The 25,999-nt window shown below is 52.5% G+C and overlaps 9 protein-coding genes across 9 annotated transcripts; 5 read left to right on the forward strand and 4 right to left on the reverse strand.

Moving 5' to 3' along the window:
- Positions 1-505: 505 nt before the first annotated feature.
- Z517_06515 (uncharacterized protein) lies at positions 506-1,826 on the reverse strand (the record flags this gene model as incomplete). Its single annotated transcript, XM_013428254.1, has 2 exons — positions 506-999; positions 1,055-1,826. 2 exons carry the CDS (start codon positions 1,824-1,826, stop codon positions 506-508), a joined length of 1,266 nt encoding a protein of 421 aa, XP_013283708.1.
- A 787-nt stretch (positions 1,827-2,613) lies between these two features.
- Z517_06516 (uncharacterized protein) lies at positions 2,614-3,681 on the reverse strand (the record flags this gene model as incomplete). The annotated part of the gene is made up of 1 exon (XM_013428255.1): positions 2,614-3,681. One exon carries the CDS (start codon positions 3,679-3,681, stop codon positions 2,614-2,616), a length of 1,068 nt encoding a protein of 355 aa, XP_013283709.1.
- A 1,648-nt stretch (positions 3,682-5,329) lies between these two features.
- Z517_06517 (uncharacterized protein) lies at positions 5,330-7,634 on the forward strand (the record flags this gene model as incomplete). The annotated part of the gene is made up of 6 exons (XM_013428256.1): positions 5,330-5,378; positions 5,440-5,818; positions 5,871-6,345; positions 6,407-6,669; positions 6,724-7,381; positions 7,434-7,634. The coding sequence occupies 6 exons, from the start codon at positions 5,330-5,332 to the stop codon at positions 7,632-7,634; spliced, it is 2,025 nt and encodes a 674-aa protein (XP_013283710.1).
- Positions 7,635-8,279: 645 nt separating this feature from the next.
- Z517_06518 (uncharacterized protein) lies at positions 8,280-9,854 on the forward strand (the record flags this gene model as incomplete). Its single annotated transcript, XM_013428257.1, has 1 exon — positions 8,280-9,854. One exon carries the CDS (start codon positions 8,280-8,282, stop codon positions 9,852-9,854), a length of 1,575 nt encoding a protein of 524 aa, XP_013283711.1.
- A 981-nt stretch (positions 9,855-10,835) lies between these two features.
- On the reverse strand, positions 10,836-12,701 carry Z517_06519 (uncharacterized protein; the record flags this gene model as incomplete). The annotated part of the gene is made up of 4 exons (XM_013428258.1): positions 10,836-10,965; positions 11,039-12,304; positions 12,356-12,419; positions 12,470-12,701. The coding sequence occupies 4 exons, from the start codon at positions 12,699-12,701 to the stop codon at positions 10,836-10,838; spliced, it is 1,692 nt and encodes a 563-aa protein (XP_013283712.1).
- A 784-nt stretch (positions 12,702-13,485) lies between these two features.
- Positions 13,486-14,861, forward strand: Z517_06520 (uncharacterized protein; the record flags this gene model as incomplete). The annotated part of the gene is made up of 4 exons (XM_013428259.1): positions 13,486-13,873; positions 13,925-14,061; positions 14,114-14,405; positions 14,458-14,861. The coding sequence occupies 4 exons, from the start codon at positions 13,486-13,488 to the stop codon at positions 14,859-14,861; spliced, it is 1,221 nt and encodes a 406-aa protein (XP_013283713.1).
- Positions 14,862-15,532: 671 nt separating this feature from the next.
- Positions 15,533-18,043, forward strand: Z517_06521 (uncharacterized protein; the record flags this gene model as incomplete). Its single annotated transcript, XM_013428260.1, has 1 exon — positions 15,533-18,043. The coding sequence occupies one exon, from the start codon at positions 15,533-15,535 to the stop codon at positions 18,041-18,043; it is 2,511 nt and encodes an 836-aa protein (XP_013283714.1).
- Positions 18,044-21,291: 3,248 nt separating this feature from the next.
- On the forward strand, positions 21,292-23,094 carry Z517_06522 (uncharacterized protein; the record flags this gene model as incomplete). The annotated part of the gene is made up of 1 exon (XM_013428261.1): positions 21,292-23,094. The coding sequence occupies one exon, from the start codon at positions 21,292-21,294 to the stop codon at positions 23,092-23,094; it is 1,803 nt and encodes a 600-aa protein (XP_013283715.1).
- Positions 23,095-23,792: 698 nt separating this feature from the next.
- Z517_06523 (S-adenosylmethionine decarboxylase proenzyme) lies at positions 23,793-25,349 on the reverse strand (the record flags this gene model as incomplete). Its single annotated transcript, XM_013428262.1, has 2 exons — positions 23,793-25,180; positions 25,229-25,349. 2 exons carry the CDS (start codon positions 25,347-25,349, stop codon positions 23,793-23,795), a joined length of 1,509 nt encoding a protein of 502 aa, XP_013283716.1.
- Positions 25,350-25,999: the final 650 nt, after the last annotated feature.

The raw sequence follows: 25,999 nt of genomic DNA on the forward strand, positions 1-25,999 counted from the left end.
ACGGATCAGGAATCCCCTATTGAAAATGACGTCAGTGTTTACATCTCGCAGATTCTGTCTGTCACGATAATGTCATACGCTGGTCATGCTGGTGACGCGAAGATGATGGCGTGGCAACGTGGATAGCCGGTCTCATGCTTCGCCGTGTCCATCATCCTTCGTATATGTGGAGATTTCATTACAAGATGAATATTGCCCGCTGGCGAGGAAGAGTGGACGCCAAAGAATAGTCCCTTCGAAACTTGCCTGATCCTAATTAGACAAATATATCATGTCGCCGTCTGCTCTCGTCATCTTACAGCCTTGTAAGAAGCCACCCTGGTGCTGCCTCGACTTTGGACTCTCTGCAATGGAATGAGATCCCTCTGTCGCTTCAAAAGACGGGATTCGAGCTCCAAGACTCTGTAAATCCACCGCCATTCCATCAATTTTCATAGGAGCCCATAATCCATATTATTTTCGACTTTGTCGATCCAATTCGCTGACTACCCAGACAATTGTGCTGTCAAGCCCAATCTCTTGTTCGAACCGCCAGCCCGAGATCCTCCTCAAAGTCGTCCTCGTTTGCAAAGTCATGTTCACCGTGGAGATTCCTAGGATTCCTGCCAAGGTTCCTGTATTGCGTCCTGCTGCCCCCCTTGTCGTCGAATTCGTCAGGTGACGACAGATCGGGACCAAAGTCCTCGTCCTTGTCGAGTGGGGCGAAAGAGGCCAGGCTCTCTTGACTCTGTGAATGGCCTCTCCACTGACCGACCGAAGAAGATTCCAGCATTTCTGTGGCAGTCTGATCCTGCCGGGATTTGGCTTTACTGACGATGGGTGTTGTATAGATGTCAAAGGCGATTGCCAGGCTCCAGGAGACGGTGGTGAGCGCATAGAGCCACTCCGCAGGAGCTCCCAGTGCCATGATACGGTAACAAGTAGTCCCTGGGGTTTGAATTGTTTCAGGGTTTGATTCGCTGCAGCCAAAGATGGCAACATTTGTCATCACGGCGAGCGCTGTTCCATGTATCAGACAGAGGTTGATGGAGGCGACGGATAATCAAGAACTTACGAAAGGCAAGACCCAACGTTACAACTCTCCACCACAGTAAGACCTTGATCACGGCAAGCTCTCGAAGCACCGGATACTTTTGGCGTTCCAAGTGGTCAACCAGCAGCCCGGTAGATTTGATGGAGAAGACGGTGATCGCTTTCACCGAAGTAACAAAGAGGTGAAGGTGCTTGTCGGGCGTCGCTGCAGCAAAGACAAGCCAGATGCTGAGACCAGCTCCCACAACGCTGGCGAGCCATCCTGCTCGACGCGTCTGCCAGCCCAATTGGTCGTCGCGGGTGAAATAGAAGCTGATGGCTGTCGATGTAATGCCGAGAAACACCACACAAAAGGTCAGCCCCCGATAGACGGATAGCCTCTTCGAGCCAACACAGCTCATGAACGGAAATGTAGAGTAAAGATCGGCGACCCGGGGTGGCTTGGCTCCGGTATGCGGATCAGCAGGTAAGGTGTAGTATGTGCCAAAGAGATATAGCACCAGGATCAGCTCCAGCAGGCCTGCGGTGATGGGCAAAAGGGCACGGAGTGGATATCTGTGATCCCAAAGGTAGTCGAGAAGGGGGTTCCAAGGTCTCGATTTCCGTTCGAACCTTCGTTCGACATCGTGCCAGTTGGTCTTTCGACGTCTGAAGAGGCCGTCGATCTTCTGGCTGAAGGTGCCAGCCCGCACAATCTGCGGGGAGTAGTCGTCAAGAAAGGCAGAGCCTTCTCCCAAGTAATAGCTGCTGCGGTCGTTGCGGTGTGCAGATGTAGGCCCGCGCAATAACGACATCTGCCATGGTCAAAGTGCTATTGCGCTATGCACCGTTGCGCGTCATTTCCTTGAGGACATATGAAAGGGGCCAGGGAAGAAACACAGGACGGCAACATTGAAGATATAACATCTTATTAAATGGGCCATGTGGCGTCAATGGGGCCTGATCCACGCCAGAGCTGCATCAAAACGTTGAGCCGCAGAGGCTTCGCTGGTCAGGCGTCCCACTCTGGGATTTGCAACATATTTGGTAGCCTCTAGGCTGGAAGGGGCCAATAAATCGCCAGGCCGTGTCTTCCTTTTCGAGCGTCTACAGCAGCACGCACACAGCTTGGACTAGCTGAGTGATGAAAAGGTGACGAGCAAGGTAAATAGACGGCGGATTATGAGGCCCGAGCTTTCGTCGTAAGCAGACAATGTCGCGGTGCTCATACTGCTAAACAAGACTTCAGCCTCATTCGTTCGCTTAAAACTCAATTGCTCCTGCGGAACTCCGTGCGGTGGTGGCGTTCAGCACTAGCCAGCGCAAAAAGTTAGTTCTTCAATAAGGCAGGCCTCTAGCCTCTAGCGCACCAGGTCTCACCGTTGACAGGCCGGCACCGTGTCAATTGGTGCTCGATTCTGAGAAGGGAACCCATGGAGTTCAGGTACGTGGGCCAAGTTCCTTTTTCGATTGCAGTTTTTCAGATGGTTTCAATCATGACTCGGATACCGAAGAAAGAGCCATGGGTTCGTTGGGGCAGGATCGCGGAGATTTGCCGACCACTCCAGCAGGGCGTCGAGGGGTCCAGAAAACACCGCCACATCATCTCAAGAGTCGTCTACCCGAAGCACCATCACCAACTCTCCAAGCCACAGGTCCCTGCACCCCAAGTAGACCATGGCTTGTCCCCTCGAATCCGACTCCTCCGCCTTCACCATCGGCTTTGTATCTCCGCAAAGCCTCTCGAAGGTGATCCGGCAGGAGACCTCCCTTGTGTGGATTTGGGATATACTCCTTGACTTCTCTCCTCAGTCCCTCAATGGTTCTCGTCAATAAGCGGGCTTGTTGCTCGGAATGGTTGCCTTGCTTCTGCTTCTCCTCGAGGGCTTCCAGCTCTTTTTGCCGTCGTTCCCGTTCCTCTTTTCTCGTCTCCTCGTACGCTTTGGCCCATTCGATCTGTACCTCGCGTGCTCTCTCCACAATCTCGCCCACGAACCATTTGCCGTAGATTCTTACCGCCTGCAGTGGAGCAGATGTGACCGACTGCGACACCACAGAATTGACTAGTCTCCTAACTGTCGCGACGTTGAGTGAGAGCGCCCGCCATTGATTGTATCGTGCATATTGGTCCGGGTCAAGCGTGTCGGCTAGCCGTTCACGACGCTGCTCCTGTCGTGTTTCCTCTTCTTCCGCTTGACGTCTTTCTTGCTCGTCCATGGTCTCAAACATGCCGTCAATATCACCTTCGTCATCCTCTTCCTGCTCAGCTGCGCCTGAACGAGCGCTGACGACTGACTTTGTTCCGCGACCAGCATTTCTTGAGGCACTTTCGACTTGACTGGCCGTATCCGCAGGAGCCTGACGCACAGAGCGAGTATCTTCGTCGTTGAGTTGTTGTGACTTCCGAGGTCTTCCTCTCCCGCGGCCAGGGACTTTGCCACTCACTCCTGATAGGGCACTATTGGCAACGCTACCTGATTCGGAGCGCGCACTCGTGACCCCGGAGCCATATCTTCCACTCGCACTTTGGGCAGGAAATGAAGTCTGTCTGAGAGGATGTAGTTTCGGTCTCTTGGATGCTCCTTGTGCCGATGCCTGTGAGCTCATCGAGGTTCGCTTTTTGGGGTTTGGAAGACTGGCGGGAAATGGAGAGGGAGGTGAGCTGGCCATGGTTCGTAGTCGGTTTCACCTGGGAGGAAGGTCAAGAGAGCGTTGACATTTGAGATGCCAGGGGCGAGCAGCGGGGCTAGGGAGGTTGAGGAGCCAACTACAAGGCAGTCCACGAGAAATCCCAGGCTGAAGACCCTTGGATTATATTGCGTAATAGTTGATAATGAATTCTTGAGGAAGACACGACAACGCATGCAACGATGAAGTCTAGTACATTTTGGCTCGGCTGACCTTCCTTTCATGGACTGCGCGACTTGCCTCTATTTCCCCGAAAGTTGATAGCGCAGTCTGGCAGTCCATGTCCATCCCAAGTCACCTTTTTCGCAGCAACAATGTCGACGAAGTCGCCTTGAGATGTGGTGAGTCAGCTCTATGACCGTCAGTGAATTCCACTGCCGTCTAGGAGGAGGAGAGTAACCTGATCGAGCAATGCTGCATCGCTCGACGGATCAAATCTCACAAGGCTGCAGTTCCCCTTTCTCCTTTTACCCCATTGCGCGATTTGATCATGAGAAGCTAACTGACAGAGACACCACGAATCCCGGAGTGTTCGTCTTCCCTGGTAACATATTGCATCAAGTAAATGGCGGGCCTATAGTCATTGATGGCGCATCTGCCCGTTTATTCTCGATGGTCGGTAACGGGGTCAAGGCATCCGTACGTCCAGAGGAAATATATGAATGGCTTCACCACTTCCTCGCGTTCGATGGTAACACCGACGAAAACATTGGCAGACGTCAAGCCATTCTCGCTCAGACCTTTTTGACGCAATGGTGACCGGATTTGGTGGAAATTGGCCCGTCTACTTGATCCAGTGCTCTTGTGTACTGTCTACACGGCTGCAAGCCTTTACGGGCGGCTCGGTCCTTGAATTCCACGACCAATGCAGGTGTGAATCAATGCGACAGCCTTGACAGACACAAACACGTAACAGTCTCGTGCGCCATATGTTGCACCTAGTAGCCACCAACCAAGCAAGTCGGGCCGATCCAACCGAACCTGGCATTGGCCGAAAGTGTATTGATTTCATGGCCCCTTCAGAAATCGGATAGTATGGCTCTCAATTACAGACCATAGAGCAGGACTTTGCCGTCAAGAGGTTGTTGTACGATGGCGCCTCGCTCAGTATCCGCTTCTAGGCTCGATCCCTGGTCTCGTGGATAGAGCGATGTCACGACCTGAGCAACAAGGAGGGTGTCGGGCATGAATCTTTTTCCCATTCGGGGAGGGCTGCCCAACCATGACAATTTTTCCAACCACGATATAGTCAGCGTCCATGGCTGGAGGATTTGCCGCAGTGCTTGGTGGAGATATACAGCCACTCTTGCTCTTGCTAACAACCGACCGAAACAGCCTCCCCACCATCAGGATGACTGCCAGGTTGCCATGGGGGCGGAGCAGGTGCAGCCTCGGGTACAGCCTCGGGCAAAATCACATGCGATAGGGAGGCGTGAGCTGCGGCTGAGCCCAACGTACATGTCGCTGCTCGCTTGGCAACAAGGCAGAATATCACGGCGGGGTAATCCAGCCTTACTTCGCATCCTCCTTTTCTGTTATATCGCGCACACGGAAACATCGTATTCTGTGTTGGATCCAGAAAACTCTCCTCGGAAGTGATATCTTATGGCCCTTACACCACCTGGACAAAATGCCAGTTCCATTTGGTCTCTCGGTCGGCGACTTCGTGGCTGTGATACGTACGTTCTGGCCATCATCAACCGGAAAGCAGGGTCGTGGTCCAGCTGATGATTCCTCTAGAGCTCACAAGCAAGATAATCTCGTCACTAAAAGGGGTTGGGGGATCTGCTTCGGAGTACCAACATGCTGTTGTTGAACTCGAAAGCCTCAAAAGATTGCTCGAGAAAGTGACAAAACTGACCATTACCGAAGACAATGCGGTACAAGTCAATGCCCTCCGCGGCCTGGCCTTGGCTTGCGAGCCTTGTCTCCAAGAGTTCTACCAAAAGCTCAGGTCTTACGAAGCGTCAATTGGGCCATACGCGCCGAGAGGCCGCGTCAAGGGTGCCTTCCACAGGGTCAAATGGGCTTTTCTGGGATCGGAAGAATTCAGCCAATTCCGCAAGTTCATTGCGATGAAAGTACTCTGCTTGAGCCTCTTGCTTTCCATGCACATATTGTGAGCAGATCTACGACATCTTAGCGGAGTATATTGCTGATAGGGCTGAAAGTGAATCTGCTTCAACCAGAGACTCACAGGAGCACATTGCGCACTTTAGCCTTGTCGACGAGATCACAAAACTCCGAGAAAGCATGGAAAGACTGGAGCTCGCGAATCAGCAACCGAGTTCTCATCTCGACCACGCGGCCAGCCTAAGACCCATACAAGATAAGGTCGAGGACATTTCTGAACGATTGGAGAGCAACCTTACTCCTGTCTCAAGTGCACTGACTTCGGTTGGGAGAGCAGTCTTCGGTTTCCATAACGTCCTTGGACAGATTATAGATTTCCTCGGCTCCTTCCGGCGAGAGACAAAATTGGCGCTTCAGAGGATCATTCAAACTAATATGCAGATATATGCGTTGCTTCTAACGAGTCAGAATAGTCCTGGACACAGTCCGTCGATGCTTTCTGACGCTATTCTCTTTGAAGACGCCCTCGGTAGGACAGTTTCGCTTCCCTATCAATGGTTCCGTCACTGGGAGGTGAGTCCCCACGTGCACGTTTGCAACTGCTATCCTGTCGACATCACTGACATTACGTTAGGCTTTCGAAGGCCTCCTCCGCGCCGAATTCAAGGGCATCCCTGGTGAGGCCAAAGTGTTGGAAGGGCAATATCATTTGATTGACACCAAAGGGGGTGGGGCCATCATAAAAAAGCAAGACTGGCATAGAACAGTGTTTCCAGGGTCTTCAGTGACTATGTCGGTGATCATCTCCCAGATTCGCTGGCAGGGCGGGTTGTGCCCACGCCCAAGTTGCGGAGAGCCGCGTATCGACTTGGACCACCCACGGGCATTGGTTACGTGGTAAGTAGCTTTCTCTCAACCCATTGAAGCACAACTCACTCTCAGAAGTAAAAGTTGCGGCTTGAAGTATTATCCGTCAAGAGAGAGACTCGAAGGCAGCACAAAGCATGTTACAGTCCTGACAGAAGATGACGAAGTGATATGGTCACAGAGCACCCAAGATCTCGAGGTCTTTGGGGCCAGACCACTTCCTAGAGATCCAGAGGAATCGATGGCGATCCTGGCGCTATTGCAATCCACCGATACACCGGCTGTGGACGAAGAAATATCGTCTCTAAACAACGCAACACAAGCGAACTCTCACGGTGAAAAGGAGCCAACTTCATACGAACCAACAAGCGGAGCCGACATTCAAAAACCCAAGGTGGGAAAGACCAGGGCTTCAGACAAGTTACATTCCGAGTTCGAAACGTCGTTGGACAACTGGCTCGCCCAGACTGAGTCTGTGCACCTCGAACCCAACGTGTTATCAAACACCCCGGTAGTAGATACGACGAGACAGGATGAGGAGGCATCCGAGATTGAGCATTTCCGACAAGTTCATATCAAGCAATGGACGAATGACGCTGATCGCAAAAACGACAGAAAGAAGACAGGCGCCGACGACCTTGAATGGGGAGCGGAAATCGATGAGGCAATCTACCACCGCAACATCTGCGATAGATTCCCCTTGATCCCATCGTACCTAGCTCATCGCCTAGCACGGTTTAATGTGAAAAGAGCGAAAAAGCTCCCACGCGCTTTTCATGTGCCGACGTCCTCAGCTCATGGCACGGACAGCGAGAGCGTTGAGTGTCATTCCGTCGGCGATAGCCTTCATTGCCAACCGGCTCTCCGGTTCCATAGCGATGACGGGCAGAACCAAGGTGATCGACGTGGGAGCTATGCTCGCGACTATACAAACCAGCCATATTCTTCAGACATTGATCAGGACCCAGCTCCCGCTGCCGCTCCAGAAAATATAAATCAACCAAGTCGGAGTCATGTCAGGCACCCAGTTTCTGCGTTGACTCGGGCGTTGACTCAGGAAGTGTCCTTCTGGTCAGGGAAACCTGAGCGAAGTTGTCCAGCATCTACATTATCTCAATCATCCCACTCAAACAACTCTCTTCAATTACCAGATACCCCACCGGCCGGAACTCGTGAGGTTTGGACGATCAAAACGCAATCTTCCCTCTCAGCTAGCTCAAAAGAGGCTGGGTTCGTGGTCCCGCCTCCTCCCGTTGAGCTGGGGAAGCAACGCACTTTTCTTTGCGACATCTGTAATAAGGAGGTGTTGATTCTGAGAAAGCGTGATTGGCAGTAAGTTTTCAACTTTCGAATTGTGGGAAATGGCCCTGATTGTCTATAGGACACATGTACTACGTGATCTTGAGCCCTATTGTTGTATTTTCGAAAATTGCCCAACTCCCTCCAAGACGTACATCTCAAGAGAGCATATACTGTCCCATATTTTCAGATCTCATCCGGAATCATATTCATACCGTTGCAACCATTGTCCAACACCAAAGAGGAGGTTGAGAAAGTCTGAATTGCCTTCACATATCAAGCAGAGTCATCCCAATACCCTTGGCTTTCCCAGAGGTTATTTCCAGAAGGAAATCCAAGACATGAGCTGCCTCTTTTGCGATGAAGCCCTAATATCAACAGCCAAATTCATAACTCACGTCAGCCAACATCTGGAACGCATAGCTTTTGCGGTCCTTGCCAGACCTTATCAGAAGTGGCACTTTTACGAGGACTTTGCTTCTGAACAGTCGGCCGCACCTCCCGACACGGGGCTGAATGCTGAAGTCGCACGTCTCATTCGAAATAATTCTGTTGCCAGCGTGAAGCAATTTCTTGACGATGGGATCCTCACAAAGACACATTGTGGAAACAGCGCCCTGTGGATAGCTGCTCAGACTGGCAACGAGGCTATCGTATGGCTCTTATTACAACACGGATTCGACGTGCATGAAGGGGATCCGTCCGCACGATGCAAGAATGCACTCCATTATGCTACCGAAGCCGGACATACGTCAGTTGTTGAGATGCTGTTGATAGCTGGGTCGAGTCGATCCACTTGTCTCGACGATGGGACAACTGCTCTAATCCTCGCGGCCGAGAATGGGCACGCTTCAGTACTCCGCATCTTATGGGATGGACACCCAAACCAGCTCGAGAATAAAGACTTGGAATCTGCTTGGGTCCTCGCAGCAGCGAATGGGCATCTGGAGTGCTTGGAGGTAATGATGTCTATTTTTGAGGAGATTTCAAGAGACAATGAGCGCTTTCTCTTTTCTCCCGTACGTAGGTTTACGATGCCTTCGTTATTTGTCCGCGGGATTGAGGCAGCCATGGAGAAGAACATGGAATCGTCAATTCAAGCAGCCCTCAACTACCTCGAGAACGCTCCGCACATATCAAAACGGCTGGAGACTTCGATCTCCTTAAGAATGGTTCGCTGGGTCTGGTCGTGTCTAGGAAACAGCTCTTTATGCCACCTCTTGCTGTCAACTCCTTGGCTTAAGCGAGACTGGCTTCCTACGAACGTGGCCTTCCCTAACGGGTTCACTGACGAAACTATCAGAGATATCAGTGACGTTCTCCTTGCAAACTTGACCAGATATAAGACCCAGTACGCCATGGAATCGGCCACGGTTCTCGGCAGCCATCTGCAGACGCTTCTGAAGCAACATCTCGAGTTCATCCAGCTGGTATACTTGGATCTTGCCCGAAAAGGAGACCGAGAGTCCATGGTCGCGTTGCTGCGAAAGAAGCTACCTCCCCATCCAAAGACTCTGCTCACCCTGGTGTCCCTCTACTCTGACACGTTAGTCGCCTTCTTCATTGAGAACTTCCCGTCGCACTTCACCGAGAATGACAAGACGAAGGCGCTTATTTTCGCCCTCCAGCGATCGAGAAATACCATTGTATTTGTTGAAAACGGAGCTCTCCCGAGTGCACCCTCCCCCGCAGCCGATCAGCTGTTGTTGGCGTGCGTGAAAAGAAGGAACACTGCCGTCCTTCAAGAATTAATCAATCGGTCGATTCCGTTGTTCTCTGCCACGACGGTGGATACTGCAAAGACCCTGGCGGCAGACTGCCCTGAGTTGCTACCACTGTTGTCAGGACTCGACTCGTTGGTCTATGCGAAGAATCAGAAATCGATGCCAGCAGAGTCCGAGCCTTTGGATTCCTGAGGAGAAATCGGGATCCGATTCCCAGGTGTCTACGAGGTACAGCATCCCGGAGAGTCGGAGTCGACGTCAGATGCGAAGGGAATCAAGGCCAGGTTGGCGCTGGACCTCGCAATTTGCTGTCCAACTACTATATATACCCGAGACTCGATACCGCCAGCGACCAGAAGCACAATCGATTGAAATGACAAAACCTCATTGAGCCCGTTCCGCCCGATGCGCTGAATACACGGTGCTGCTGGGGCTAGGCTAGGTGGAACGACTACTACAGAAACGCGCGCTTAGTCGGAATATCTTCGTTTTTTACTACTAAGAACATTTGGAGGACAGGGCAAAACGGAATGCCATGTTTGTTTGTTTCTATACCTAGCTAGATACCTACTATAGATAAGCTAGTTAGGTCTACTTTGTTCTATATATATATAATGCATTTTGTACGTATGGACGTATGAATACACATCTACCTTTCATACCCTCAGGGGTATACACCCGATACGCAATACCATACCGGGCAGGTCTAATAACTAATACCTAATACCTACCTAGCAAGTTATATATATACATATATAAGCAGGGAATTCTGTCTTGGAGTCTCGCTTGAGCACGGGCAGGTGTAGTAACGGTCTACATACGTACATACCTAGAGCCATCCGCAACCATAGACACAAGTAGACGGGCAAAAACGCCAACACTCGAAGTAAAAGAGAAGTCAGGGAAAATTGGGTACGTTCCATATTCGTTTTCATTTCCGTTTTTACTTTGAGAACCAATCCATTCATCACGCATCATGCACGGCAGATGGGGTGAAGAGGTCTCTTGGGGCCAAGTAACCAGCTATCTAGCTAGCTATATACCAGCCATACAGTAGCCCCGTCAATATTTCGTCCTCCTCCTCCCTAGTTCGTGGTCTTCCTCACAATTGCGTTTCCGTTTCCGCTTCAACCGAACCGCCACCGCGACCGGCGCCGGCGCCGTCGTCGTGATTCATTTCTTCACGACGTGGAAGCCCTCAAAGTTGGGGAGGACCTTTCTGATGTCCTGGTGGTAGTTGTACATGCCGCCGGCGTAGTTGACCTGCTCGAAGGCCTTGCCGGGCATGCTGCCACCCATGTACCTGCAGTGCGGAGTCAGTCTCGACAGAGAGAAAGGTGTGTGAAGGATAAGAGATGGGAGGAACCAAAACTTACGTGCTCTTGGTGGTCGGGAACAGCGACTTGTCGCTCAACTCGTTGATCTTCTGCTTCCATTGCATGCTGGCCACGTCGGTCGGGTTGATGTACTTGATGCCCTGGCGCTCCATCTGGACGATGGCGTCGGTGATCCATCTGCCCTGAATCTCCACCGAGGTCGGTCCGTTGGACAAGAGCGTGGGGCCGTGCGGGCCGTAGAGATGGAACATGTTGGGGTATCCGGGGACAGTGGTGCCGAGATATGTCACGGCCGCCTTCTTCCACTCCTTGTCAATGGTCTGGCCGTTGATGTTGTGCAGGCCCATGGCCGTCATGCCGCCGGTGGTGATATCGAAGCCTGTCGCAATGCAGATGATGTCAAAGTCATGGTGCGTGCCGTCCTGGAGGACGATGCCTTTCTCGTCAAAGGCGACGATGGGGTTGTTCTTGATGTTGACGACGTCGACGTTAGGTCGGTTGAACTGCTCAAGGTACGAGTACTCCAGGCACGGGCGTTTCACTCCCCATGGGTGAGGAGGCTCCACAGGGGTCAAGACATCCCGTTTCTTTGCGTCGTTCAGACGAGCACGTTGTTTCTTGGCCCAGAAGTCGTAGACGGCACGGTTGGCCTTGGGGTCAAAGAGATAATCCTTGTAGTTTCCGAGCCAGTAGCGGAAGCCTCCGTCGGACCACAGCTTCTCGAAGAACCTTTCGCGTTCTTCAGGTGTGTCCTCGAACAAACTCTTCTCAGAGAAGTCGTACAAGAAACCACCAAAGCATCGTTCACGGAGGTCAAAGAGCTCCGGGTACCACTTCTTACCGGCCCACTGCTCTTCCGCTGTGAGGGCACGGAGACGCATGGGCACCGTCAAGTTCGGTGTTCGTTGGAAGACCTTGAGCTCACCTGCTTTCGGGCCCCATGCTTGAGTGATCTGAACGCCAGACGCGCCGGTGCCGATGATAGCGCACTTCTTGCCCTGCACGCTGATCTCCTCATCAGGCCAGAAGGATGAGTGATGGACAATGCCCTGGAACTTCTCGATGCCCGGCCAGTCAGGGACGTAACGCTTGGCAGCAAAGCCAGCCGCGACGACAAGGTACTTGGCCTTGGCCGTTCGGCCGTCCGCTGTCTTGACGTACCAGCGTCCTTCATCCGTGTTGAATTTGGCTTCGACGACAACACTTTCGAAGGCCGTCTGGCTCTTGATATCAAGGACCTTGTCGCAGTGATCAAAGTAGTCACGAAGTTCCTTGTAAGTGGGATAGTTGGAGGGCCAATTGTACCTATGGCACATCAGTCACTGAGAAGACAGAACATGGGAGCCTTTGGCATACGTCTTCCACGTTTCTGGGATCGACAGTTGGTATTCCGGGACTTCGGAGTCGACCATTGCTCCGGCTGCTCGAAGGTTAGAAATGTCACACCACATCGAAAGGGTCGAGTCTTACGGTAGCAGTTCCATCGCCAGGTACCACCAAGGTCAGTGCCAGCCTCATAGATGACAGTCTTCAGACCTTGGTTGCGAAGGGACCAGAAGCAAAACACTCCGCCAAAGCCGCCACCGACGACAAGGGCATCGACCTCAAGGTTGTCCGCATAGGGACCATCTGTCCTCCTTCGACGGCCGTATTCCCAGAGCTGAGTCTTCAGCTTGGGGTTCGTCATTCCTGGGTCACCCATGATTGTGATGATGCCTGTCAGATGGCAACAAGGTTCTTTGGGCCACGTGAGATGAGAAGGAGTCTTTTGCTGAAGCTTGTGAGAGAGATGACTTCTTGTGATTCTGTTCTTGCTTTCTTCATCCTTATATACAGAACGTTTCCATCCTGACTGGCTGGATATAGTGAATGGCCATTCTTTGATCTGTTTGGTGCCCGCATAGAGGCCCCATACAGATCTGCTGAATGTATCTGGCAAGGCCCAGCGCTGCGGCTCCGCAAAAGAGGTAAGACCCCAGTCTCTAGTCTCCATACAGGAAATCGACATTGCGGGGGTTGCCATGCCTTCCGCAAGGATATACGTCTCTTGAGGAGGTTGTGCCTATCGTCATACGGCTGAGGAGTACGGAACAACTATGGCTGGCTGGGCGCGATGGGGTTGTGGTTTCGAGGAAGATCTTCCAGTGTTAGAACACGTCCCAAGAATGCGTTTCCGCACATCACTGCGGGCAATTTGCGACGGACTTCGGGGCCACAGGATGAGCAATCTTGGGAGTGACTCTCGGACCCGCATGACTGTCACCAACACGATGGAGAATGGCTCGTCTGAGGGGGAGAACGAGAAGAAGAAGAGAGGAGAAGAGATGCGAGAGGGGAAAGCACACTCGAGGACTCACTTGATATTTAGACAACAGCCAGACGAATCCTGCATAGCTCCTCAGAAACCCTCCTGCTCCTGGTCGTGACCCTTTGCATATTGGTAAGGCTGGACGCAACAGCTTGTCTTCATCTTGATATCCGTCAACATGGGGCTTTCTACCGAGGCTGTCAACAACATAACCTCCACTCTCAACGCTGCCTGCGTTGATGGGGACAAGGGAATTCCAGGGTTGGTGGGTATCGCCATTGGAAAGGATGGTAAAGAGCTCTACGCTCATGCCGCCGGCAAAAGAGGATTTGGCTCCTCTGAGCCAATGACCCTTGATAGCATTTTCTGGATAGCGTCTTGCACCAAGATGATTACCGGTGTGGCATGTATGCAGTTAGTGGAGCAAGGGAAACTGTCGCTGGACGATGCGAACCAGGTGGCGCAGCTGTGTCCTGAGATCAAGAACTTGAGCGTCTTGCAGCCTGATGGCAAGCTCGTCCCAGCAAAGAGAGGAGTTACTCTGAGAATGCTGTTGTCGCATACCGGTCAGATATAATTCCTTTCCCATAATATGCATCGAGCTAACGCGAATCCAGCGGGCTTCGGCTATACGTTCTTTCACGATGGTCTTCGTGATCATAGCAAACCCATTGGGTATGATGAGTTCTCAGGGCATATCAAGGATTTGATCCAGCCGCTGGTCCATCAGCCTGGTGAAGGTTGGCAATATGGCGTGGGTTCTGCCTCTCGATTGAGCAGGAAGTTTGACTGAAATCACGCCTTAGGTGAATATTGACTGGGCTGGAATATGTGTGGAGCGTGTCACCAATCTGTCGTTGAACGACTACTTTCAACGCCACATATTCCAACCCTTGGGCATTAAGAACATTTCCATGTTTCCCAACGCCGATATGAAGGCGAAGCTGGCCTATATGAATGCGCGGACTCCAGACGGCCAGCTTCAACCACGAGACCATCTCCTTCACCGTCCATTAGTCGTCGAGAGTCAGCAAGACATTGCGACCTGCGTCAACAGTGGAGGAGCTGGCGCCTTTGCGCGTCCACGAGAGTATTGCCGTAAGCCACCTTTTAGCCCACACTTGCGGGCATTAGAGCTGATGGGACACAGAAATCCTAGCCACTTTGCTGAATGACGGCACATCGCCGATTACCGGCGCTCAAATTCTGAAAAAGGAGACAGTGGATTTGATGTTCCAAAACCAGATTCCCGAGTTCCCGGACTTTTCACGCCAGGGCATCCCTCCAGCCAAGCCGGACCTGACCAATCCCATCCCAGACTTGTATCCAGGCAAGCAGCAGGGCTGGGGTTTGACCTTTATGCTGAGTGATGGGCCGACCGGACGGTCGACGGGGACTGGCCACTGGGCGGGGTTGCCCAATCTTTACTGGTGGTGCGATCGAGCCAAGGGAGTCGCAGGGATGATATGTTCTCAAATCCTTCCTTTTGCAGACCCTCAAGTGTTGGGTCTCTGGGTGGCTCTCGAATCAGGAGTGTACAGTGGCCTGAGTTAGGTCAAGTTAGGTACCCGGGCAATGAAGTGTGCCGTTTATACAAATCCATTTTGCCAATTTGATCCGCGGGACGACCGACTCCGTAGGATGGGGACCGCGTCGGGAAAGCTAGATACAGTAGCAAGCCAGGTGCTGGTCAGTAATAGCGTGCAAAGACGGAAAAAGGGTGCTGCAAAGGGAATGGGTGGATGCGTGCCTGTACGATGTAACCCGTTGGTGCCGTGAAAGCAAAAGTGTCCTCAACCGCTTCGTCAGCTGGGATTAGCTGCCTTGTGAAGGGGGGAGTGCATAATATTTTGGATCGCCCAGGGTGAAGGTTGAGGGTGAATTGGGGCGCTTGTGGGCGCAGTGGGCGCTGCCAGGTCGGATTGGCGGTGACCAAGCAACCAAGGCAACCAAGCCTGGATGAGCCGGTCGAAGCGAAGCAATGCGAGAGAAAGAGTTGTTGCCTACCCCGCAAAAGAGCCAGAAGGCCCATGAAAGCAGGACAATCGCGGGGGCTGGACTGAGAGACTCCACCTTCTTCCGCGTGCACTGACAACTGACATCTCAGAGAACCAGCAATTACCTTGTTGCCTTGACATTTCAGAGCCCATACCGTCGTCGAGGTCAATGCCGCAGTGATCCCTGACTGAATCGACCGATTTACGTACTCCCCCCTGGAACAAATCATGGCGCAAACTGTCGCCCTCCGTCGTCGCCAGAACAAGAGCTGCGACCAGTGTCGAGCTGGCAAACGTCGATGCGATGTCGAGGTCGCTGTCCACGAGGCGCCGAATATCAGCGGTCTCAATTTCTCTTCGAGCGATGACCACGACGCGATGAATGTCTTTGCCTCCTCTCCCTGCACAAACTGTAAGAAGTGGAAAAAGGCATGTACAATCGAGTGGATCAAGTCGCATCAAAGGCGTCAGTCAACCACCTCCAAACGCCGGCGAGGGTCCAAAGGAATGTCGCACGCAGTAGATGACACGGCCAGCCAGGATGTGTGGGCGGACGGCGTCTCTAATCTTCCACAGGAGGATATTGACTCGATGCTCACCGACTCTCTCAACAGGTCGATATCCAGAGAAACGTTTCCGGATGGCTCGATAGCATCCTTGTCCACAGGCACCATGTTTGAGAGTTTGAATGGATCGCAACACGACGACAGTGCCTCTCTTATGAACTCACAGCTCAATCAGCCTTTCTACGACTTTACTCCGGTCGACTGCCCCGAGCCCTATCCAACCAATTATTACATGGCTCAGCCAATGCTCGATCCGGATGTCGCCATTGATGGCCAATCTTCAACGAGTTACCTCTCCGACGGTTCAAACTCTTGGAGCCAACCCATATCAAATCCTCAGTCAGTAGTTGACAGCCAGGACCAGGAGTCAGTGGTGCAGGAACGTCGATTTTCCCCTCCATTCTATGGAAATGGCCTGACCAAGAAAACGGCATCACCCTTTGCCTCGCACTTTCTGGCGGAGGATCACAGTCGGCTCTACATTAAAAAGGGCCTGCTTAAAATCTATCATGACTCCCTAGAAGGTGCTTTGAGCTGTTGGCTGATTGAGAGGAATTGCCCCTATGCGTCTAGTCCATTTATGGACCAACGAGACGCATGGAGCTCCAAATGGTCCAACAGAATTGTGACACGGGTCCGTGCCCTGGACGATGCATATGCAAGGAGTGGCCTGCTATCTCAGAGTGACCAAAAGCAGGCATCCAATGTCCTCAGCCTCGTGGTTATGGCTTTCGCGGTGCAATGGGCCCAATCTCCCTTCGGAAAACACGACAACCTCAGCACTCAGCTACCTGAACATGGAATCTTTGGGCGCAATATGCAGAAAGCACTATGGCAGAAGGCCAGTGCTGCCCTTAATCAGGCCGTGGGCAACCCGTCCTTCAAGGTCATATTTGCCACCATTATCTTTTCTTTGACGCAACGTCCCATAGAGTCGGCCGAAGTCCTTCCCAGTCCAGGGTCACGTCGACAGAATGATCTCGCATCGCTCCGGAAGATTCTCGACCATGACACCGGACCTATCTTTTTGGACGTCGCCGTCCGCAAACTGCATGATCATCAACGAAGGCTCAAGGACGCCGAACGCTCTCAGAACGGCAGTCACGTCGCGTTACAAACTTCGATTGCTCTGGGTGAGCAGGACAAACAAACGTTTGGACTTATGTTCTGGCTCGCGATTATGTTTGACACAATATCCGCAGCTATGAATCGACGGACTTTTGCTCTAAGTGATGGTGAGACCAGCATCACTGACGATGAACCGATCCCGGCGCCTCGTCTCGCAACATCCGTCAACGGCTATTCCTGTGATCTTGATGGGTATTCCGGATTCTCTAATATGAACAGTGCCCAGTTGTCCCGCGAGTCGCAGGTATGGGGCAACTATTTTCTTCGCCAGCAGTCGCGAATTGGCGATGTTCGCAAGCAAACGACTCGCTGGCCTTGCTCCTATGTCGATGCTGCCGCATGCCTGGCCGACGCTGCGCCGGTCAAAGTTCTTGTGTTCCGCAGGGTGGGACATCTCCAAGATCTGTATTATCAGCGCGCCACAGCTGATGCGATTGAGAACGCCATCGCTTCGACACTCGAGGTCTATAACCACTGGAACAATACATATGGTCGCTTCATCTCTGACTGTATAGCGAACCACGAGAGCCTCCCGGCTCGGATTCAATCCTGGTACATCCTCCTGGCCAGCCACTGGCACCTTGCCATCCTCATTCTGGCGGATCTGATTGAGAAGCTGGACGATTCGAACATGACTCTACCAGCAAATAGAACCACCAGACAGACCACGGAGTTCTCTGCGGCCCTGAGGTTCCGCTCCGTGTACGCTGTTTCGGACCTCGGCCGATGTTCGCGCTTCAGTAACGAAGATTTGTCCTTTTCGCAATCTCCGGATTTCCACCATGCGGTGAACAAAGCAGCATTGCTCACAGAACCATGGACGGTAGTTTTGGTGCGTTCATTCGCACAGGCTGGTGAAGTTCTGGTCAAACTCGTCCTGTCACGGCGAGAACCTGGACTTTTCATGGACACCAACCACCTGTCGGAGGCAAGGAGTCGTCTGAATGACTGTATCGAGGCGTTGTGGCTGCTAGGACGAAAGAGTGACATGGCATTAAGTGCCGCCAAAATACTTCAGGAGGCTGTGAACCAGGGTATGGCATAAAATCTTAATGACACAGGTAATGGCGGAAAAGCACTTGATGTTTTTTGACTTTGGTCTCATTGGGGTTTTGGTCTACCTAAGTCTGGTCTACTCTCATATTATTGCGTGTCGTTTGCCGTGGGTGCCGTCGGAAGCCAATGTTCCCCGGGCCTAGCGATTAACAAGGACCAGCCTGTACCTGTCTGGGCGGCTTGGACAGGCAGGACTTCTGGTGAGCTCCCCTGTCTCCCTCCCTTTTTCTTTCTGGGCGGTGGCCCATACGACTCAGGGCCACGAGGGCAAGCCATCCGACCGCATTTGTCAGGACATCCATACATCCATCGCTCGCACAGGAGGGTGCGGCTGGGTGAGCTTTGCGGACAAGCGAACGAGGACGTCTATTTCCGCGCAGTCTTAACCGCACGGGTGTCTGACGAACCTTATTCCTGCTACGCAAGGCACGAGGCCAGAAGACAGAATACATACTTCGGCCCAATGGGTACGATCGACCCCCAAAACCGGGTTAAGGTCCTTGCATTAGCTATCCCTGATTCTTCTTAGGCCAGGAGGATATGAAACAGGAGCTGCTGCTCTACTGGTACATGCGGACAGGGGCTGGGCTTACGGGACGCGTTATCCGCACATCACCCTCGCCCTCGGCGCTGGGATGCGGAACCGCATGTTCACGAGAGAATGCAGATCCTGGAGACCTCTCTCTCCACGCGGGGAAAGCAGAAGTCTGCCGAGCAACCTCTTATGCGAAACCTGGGGAACGAGAGCGCTTGGGAGCGCATGCGGCAGATGCACGGCTCGAGTGAGGTGATGAGGGGGAATCAATCACAAGGTCCATGTCGATCGACGACGACATTTCCATTCCCTTCCGCAGTACTGGGAGAAGTCATGGACTTTGCAAACACTTCTCGGAGCTTCGGGAAAATGATGGGAAGGAGTGCTCGGTACTGCGGAGATTGTTATGCTGCGACTGAGTCAAGGATGCGAGCATTCGACACAGCGGTGTCCCAGCCTCTGGACAAGTTTCTGTCCTTGCCATCGACTACTCCCTGGTGACTTTACGGACTGTCTTTTGAACAGCTGTCGAGTTGTTTATTGTTGCTATGAGTCTGAGACGGCCGCATCTTTTGCAACGCCTGGACTTGGCTACTACGAGGTCAAGCGGGAGGTACACGAAATGCTTCTTACAGTTGGATGTCACCGTCCCGACCCGCCAACTCTCCGTCCACCCAGGTTCATTACGAATAGTCTTTCCTTTCTGTGGCTAGTACCGAGTATGTCTTTCAGGGTGACGTGGTCCAGGGCCCAGAGACCTAGGAGCAGGGTGAAGGTATTTTTTCAATGACTGATGACTTATGACTGGACTGGTGGCTGGTGTTGGTTTTATTCATCGATTTGGTTTGGATACTACCTACACAGGTACCTTACATACGTCTTAGGTACTAGCAATTAATACGCACATCTTTACTTGGTACAGGTATCTTTTGTATTTCGCGGTTACATACGAGGTGTTTCGTCACGGTAGACCCTTTCTTTGAAAAGGCAGAACTCAACAGTTCGAGACGAACGACGGTGTTGAATGGGGTTTTGTCATCTTATCATATGTATATGTCCTGTCTGGTCCCGTTACGTCCTCTTACGTGTTGTGTTGTGTCGAGACACCCACACGGCTCCATTTGTGCTTTGCGCTTTGTGCTGAAGATACGGGTAGCTTACCTAGGTACTCATGACTTCCGGGTCGGGTCGACTTGATACCCCGTCATCCACATTTGTATATCAATCTCGTCCACGAGGCTAACACTATCACACTCGTACTTGTAACTCGTAGGGCCACACACAGAACATCAGGGACCGCGGGACCTTGGACGTGGCGCCTTGGATATCGACTTCCAAGTACAAAGACATTCCCTTTCTTGCGAGGTTAGAGACCAGGTAAGTGGTTCCTCTTTGCCATTGGGAGTGAGGAGCATCACATCACATCACATCATGGGGAGATGTCGGGCCGCGGCTGGGGTAGGTAGTCTTACAGTCGGTCAGTAGCGGTCCATCATCGTCAGATCTCTCCTGCTGCTGTTGCCGCAGGAGGATAAGGATGAGGATAAGGATGAGATGAGGTGAGATGAGGTGTGTTGAGTTGAGTAAGAGACAGCTGACGACCGGAAATCCTACCTGTCGGGTCATCCATTCATCCATTGCAGGAACGAATCGGGAATTCTGTGGGATATTTTATCATCATTATCAGTACAGCACACGCATACCCAGCCCTATTGGTAGGTAGGTAAGTTACATAGTTAAGTATCGAGTGAGCCAACGACATAAATGTCTGGGTGTACATCTACATCTGCGCCGTAGATTATCATGCCCAGCCTGAAGACATGAGCGCACCTGCACACAGCACACAGCACAAGACACTGGCTCTCAGACGAATAACGACAGACGGCACGGATAAGAGCATCGATGCGATACGAGGTGCTGCGAACACTTATAATCTCCGAAGTCCCTCCAACCGCAATCAAGCGGACAATTCAGTTTGTGCCACGTCCCTGCCAACGCGCCCAGCACCGACATGTCGTGTGATTGGTGCGATATGACCGTCTTTCTGACTTCAGCCTCGCGAGGCTGAGAGGTTTAGAGGCCTCAAGTGCCAGGATTGCCAACGCATTGCCAACTCCCAAACGCTCCCAAACTCCGACTTGGATCCAACCATCCTGCCGTGACTGGTGACTGGTGACTGGGGACTGGGGACTGGCTACTAGAGTGGTCCATGGTCCGCGACGAGTAAAGTACCTCTCTAGGTAGGTAGGTAAAGTCATTCATTTTTCTTTCTTTTTCTCTCTTGGAAACGTGTATTATCTCTTGCTTCGGTCCGGAACAGTCTTTTGCACATACAGAACACTTGTTTTCTCTTATCTTCGTTGGCTGGTTGAATTTTTGAACAAGTATTCTGTATATCAGAACGCCACACACAAACACACACCAATCAATAGAGACTTTACTTGTAAAGGTCCACACCACAGTACAGCACAGCGCAGGATACGCCACAATCACATCACAGTCACAGTTACAGTTACAGTCTCGTGCAGGGGCGAACCTCGAATCTCCGTTCATCAGACACTGCTATATACACAAACCTACCCTACCCTACCTACCACCTTGCTTATTTGTTCCCCTTCCCCCATTTCCAATCACACTCTATACAACACAGGAACCTTAAAAAAAAAAGGCGGAAGAGACGGAAAGCCGGAAAGCCGGAAAAGATGTTACTGGTCAACACCGAAACGCTCAAACTCGAGTCCATCGTCTACCCGCCTCCCGGCTCCTACGCCATCCTCTCGCACACCTGGACAAAGGAGGAGATCAGCTTTCAGGACTGGAAGTGCATCGAGGGCGGCGGTCCCGAGGCCGACGCCCTCAAGGCCAAGGCCGGGTACGCAAAGATCGAAATGACGTGCCGCATCGCAAAGGCCGACGGGCTCAAGTACGCGTGGGTCGACACGTGCGGGATCGACAAGAGCAGCAGCGCCGAGCTGTCCGAGGCCATCAACTCCATGTTCAAGTGGTACCGGGACGCGCACATCTGCTACGCCTACCTCTCGGATCTGGAGAACGCGTCGGACACGAGTCAATTACAAACGTGTCGGTGGTTTACCAGAGGCTGGACGCTCCAGGAACTGATTGCGCCCCAAAAGGTCCGGTTCTACGACAAGTGGTGGGTCGAGGCCGGCACCAAGGCCAGTTTCCAGGAGCTCCTCGCCACCGTCACCCGCATCGACTCGGACGTGCTGGTCAACGGCCAGAACCTCGACTTTGTGCCCGTCGGCAGAAAAATGTCGTGGGCCGCGCACCGCGAGACCAGCCGGGTCGAGGACCTCGCGTACTGCCTGCTGGGTCTCTTCAACGTCAACATGCCGCTGCTGTACGGGGAAGGGGACCGGGCGTTTCTCCGCCTCCAAGAAGAAATCCTCAAGGAACACAACGACCTGAGCCTGTTCGCGTGGCAGAACACGTCGGGCACGTCGCTCTACCGCGGCATCTTTGCAGAGTCCCCCACAGAGTTCTCGGACTGCTTCGACCTCAAAGCGCCGCACGAGCGGGAGAGTCTCGGGAACGAAGTCTCCATCACCAGCAACGGGTTGCGCGCCGAAGGCATCTTTCTCCCCGGTCAGAATGACTGCTGCATTCTCGATCTGGGGTGCTGTCGCAGCGGAGCCACCACAGATCCTGAATGGCTGTACGTCCGCCTCAAAAAGGTGGGAGAAACGTTCGTCCGCGTCCTGCCGAAACACGTCACGGCCGAGAAATCACGGCTCATCTGGTGGCAGGGCAGCAGGCGCACCGTGTACGTCCGCAAGAGCGTCCACAGTCAACAGCTCACCGAGGCCAACTACCGCATATCCAGCGTGACGATCCAGTTCGCCGAGTCTCTCCGGGGCAAAATGAAGCTGTGCGATGTATTACCTCCACAGCATTGGGAGGCAGAGACCACGCGATTCTTCGGCTTCGAATCCGCCAGCTTCACCGGCATCGTGCCATTTGTGTTCGAGACATCTCCCCCAGCACCTCGACTGCGGAAACGTCTCGTGCTCCTCTGCGGCGTGCACAAGTCCTTCATCCGAAGCTGGAGGCTCGATTCGTGGGCCGCCATCTTCCAGGAGTCCGGTGCGAACGACGACCTCTCGACGGCGCTGGTGGCGCTGGCCCACGGCGACGATGCGAGCCTCTCCGAAACCCACCGACAAAACGTCATCAAGGACGTGCTGTTTGCCAACTTCTCAGACACGTACGGGGTGTTGCGAGGCCTGGACAAACGAAACTCGGTCCTGATCAAGGACCAAGCCAGTCGGACCCAGTACATTCTGTCCCTGGAGATGCACGACGTCCCCGTGGGGAATACGTGGCGGGCCACGACGGCGACCATCAACTGCGAGACGGTAAATGTGCCCGTAGAGAAGGCCAGAAACCCAAAGGGACTGGTGAAAACAGAGGTCAAAAAGGTCGAGTCGTCGCTGATGCCAATAGACACCATCAAGCCCAGAGCCTCTGCTGTGGGCGTGGTATAGAAATGTGCTTTTCTTCGTCGATGCGAAAATTGGATAGAGACATTTCAAGCCCTTCTGGCCTTTCGGTGCGTGTATAGATAGATAACCAATCAATCTGCTGGTCTGTTCGACCTCCCGCAAAGCTTATCACTCACCTTGGTACGGTAGCGGGTACACGACAATATGAAACGAGTTTAATATACTCAAGTGAAGAATGCCTGTGGGGTGTTGAGGATAGTGAGGGAAGAAGAGGTAAATTGATTAAGTTGATGCTATATTCTCGAACTCGGATTTCATGTGCCTGCGTGGCTGCCAAGGCTGAGCCCCTTAGTCAAGGAAGGTCGATACCCCTGATCTGCCATAGACCCTTAGGTCTGTTCGATCATAAGATGAGTCCTGATGTTGATTGCATCAGCCACGAACTCAAACGACTAAGCGCCCTATTCGATAGGAAAACCATGACGGATCCTGTCACTGTCGAAGAGGCAACACCAGATGTGGAACATATGCCATTATTCGTTGAGCTCTATTGATAGCTATGGCTGGGTCAAAGGAGTGGAAGTACTGCAAGAAATCGTCAAAATCATCATAGCCAGAAAAGTTCCAAAAGGCACTTTTGAGCACACCAATCTCCCTCCTCACGGCTCCTCGCTTCTGCCGACCCCAAAGCCGTGTCGCCTGCATGATTAATCCTCATCGCCCACAGGACCACCCCATCACTACTCACCAATTCGCGGAGCTCCACCCTTCCAGTCGTGGCGCTCATAGTGTCGGAAGACCAAGTCGTAGCCATCAAGGTCATGAACAATGCGATCGACACGACGGTACCCTTTGATGGCATCCATCTTGGTGTTGCGACGAGCAGCCTGTCGCTCCAACATTCTGATTTCAGCCAGCTCATCATGATCAGCGTACGCCTTCTCCTCGAAAGAAGAGGTAGCTTCGAAAATGGTGACAGAGAATCGGCCAGGCTTGAAAATGTCTACCACGTGCTGAATGATATCAGCCGTTTCACGACCCTTCTGGCCGCAAGGGACATTGGTCTCGAAAGATGCGTAAGAGCAGATCGGTTCTGGAGTCACATGGACAGTGAAATAGTGAGTCCCTTTCTGTCCATTAGGGGCTGGGATGACTCCATTGGCCGAGAAGCCGCATGGAGTAAAGAGATATGCATCAACTCGAGCCTCTGGGTACTTGTCGGCCGGATAAACGTTAGAAAGGCCGCACGCGTCAGACACGACGGTGCCAAGAGCATGGCCTTCAGTGGTGAGTTCCGATGGAAAGGCCTCTTCCTTGATAGAAATGTCGCTGTCATCAGAAGATGCGTTGCTGAATACATCGATGTGATCGTCTCGCCCTTTTTGAGATCCTCTCCACTGATCTTCTGCGACCGCACTCGCATGGTCGAGGTAGAATTGTCTAGCATTCTCCTCGTCCAAATCAGTCATGAGGATCTCGAGAGTTTCGTCTTCACCTTCGCACACCTTCGAACCACGGTCGACCACCAGCGACGTCGGTAGTTCGAGCATCTTGGTCTCAGTCCCTGGACTATCCATGCTCTGTGGGCTGGCTGGTGGCGTCAACATGGTGTAGGGTTCAGTCAAGTACAAGTACCAATGCTCGCCGTTCATCTTGCCAATCATGTACGCACTCCCACCAACAAAGAGTTTGTCAAGAGTGTACACTTCGTCGCGCCAGCTGCGGTGTGGACCCCGCTGGCGGTCAGGGAACAGGTAGTTCTTGCGACTGTAGAAAACGCGGTATGGAGCAGCCGCAACGGCAATACCATTAGACGGTGGAGCAGTCGCACGTGGAAAGCCTCCAAAGAGAACCGCAATCTCGAGGATACGTGGCAACCCGCAAAGCAAGGTCGTGGTCCCGCATGTCTTCAATATAAGTTTGTGGGGAAAGACAAACATGCTCGACTCAGAAAGCAGATAAGCATCAACGTCTTCGGACTCGATGATGGACAAGACTTTGCAATTGACCAGGTCTAGCATGGACTTCCACACCTCGGACGGCACGGCCTTGAGTCCGGTGGGCTCCGAGCAGCCCTGGAGAGCATCTGACGACGGACTGAACCATACTTCCAAAAGTTTCTCGGGACCTTGAACACAGTCAGACACGAAAGCAACACAGACGAACAAGAACTTACCTTCAAAGGCATTGCTAGAATCCAGATCTAGCGCAACTTCATGATTGATAGTCAACGAGGGAGTGTGACTAAAACTCGATGGCGAAGTTGTATAATGCTTGGGGATCCCAATGTGTACCATATCCTTTTCGAAGGTGTGGACAGAGTCCTCTCGGCTGTCGGAAGTGTTGGAGTGTTGTGGGCAAGAAGGTGAAGGACCACTGATCTGACGATTCAGTGAAGCACTATCTGCCACCCAGACGAACAATGCGGTGTCCGCCTGAGAAGAGAAGGCCCACTATGCGGTGGGAGAAATGGAGGCTGGCTTTTGCCAGCAGCAGTGTGTTATGTGGTTTGAAATCCCTTCTGAGGGGTCGTTATGGAGGCCTGGTGGAGGAGAGGAGGAAGAAGATTTCCTGCACGAACGGAATTGTGGGCAGTATTTGTGCGCGCTTCCTGATCAAATTTTGATAGCGCTCAAAGGTGTGAGAGATGTTTGTTATCTTTGACGAGGAGGCTTTTGTTGTTCGGTGGACGGTTCGCTGTGAGACTTTGTTGTAAACCCGCAAGTAGCAGGTGTTATCTGGGCCTATTTCTCGAGTGAGCACTGCCTCAGTCAATGGGGACTTGGAAGAGACGGGACGTACTTTGCTGGCTTAGATAGGAAGCGAAGCAGGTCCTTGCGGCTCATAGAGATATTGCTAGTAGTCGCTGGGGATGAAAGATGACTATCACAGCCTGAGCATCGAGTGAATCACTCAACTAGTGAGGTTCGCCAGGGCTGCGGTTGTG

The sequence above is a fragment of the Fonsecaea pedrosoi genome (assembly GCF_000835455.1).
Source record: "Fonsecaea pedrosoi CBS 271.37 unplaced genomic scaffold supercont1.4, whole genome shotgun sequence".
NCBI lineage: Eukaryota > Fungi > Ascomycota > Eurotiomycetes > Chaetothyriales > Herpotrichiellaceae > Fonsecaea > Fonsecaea pedrosoi.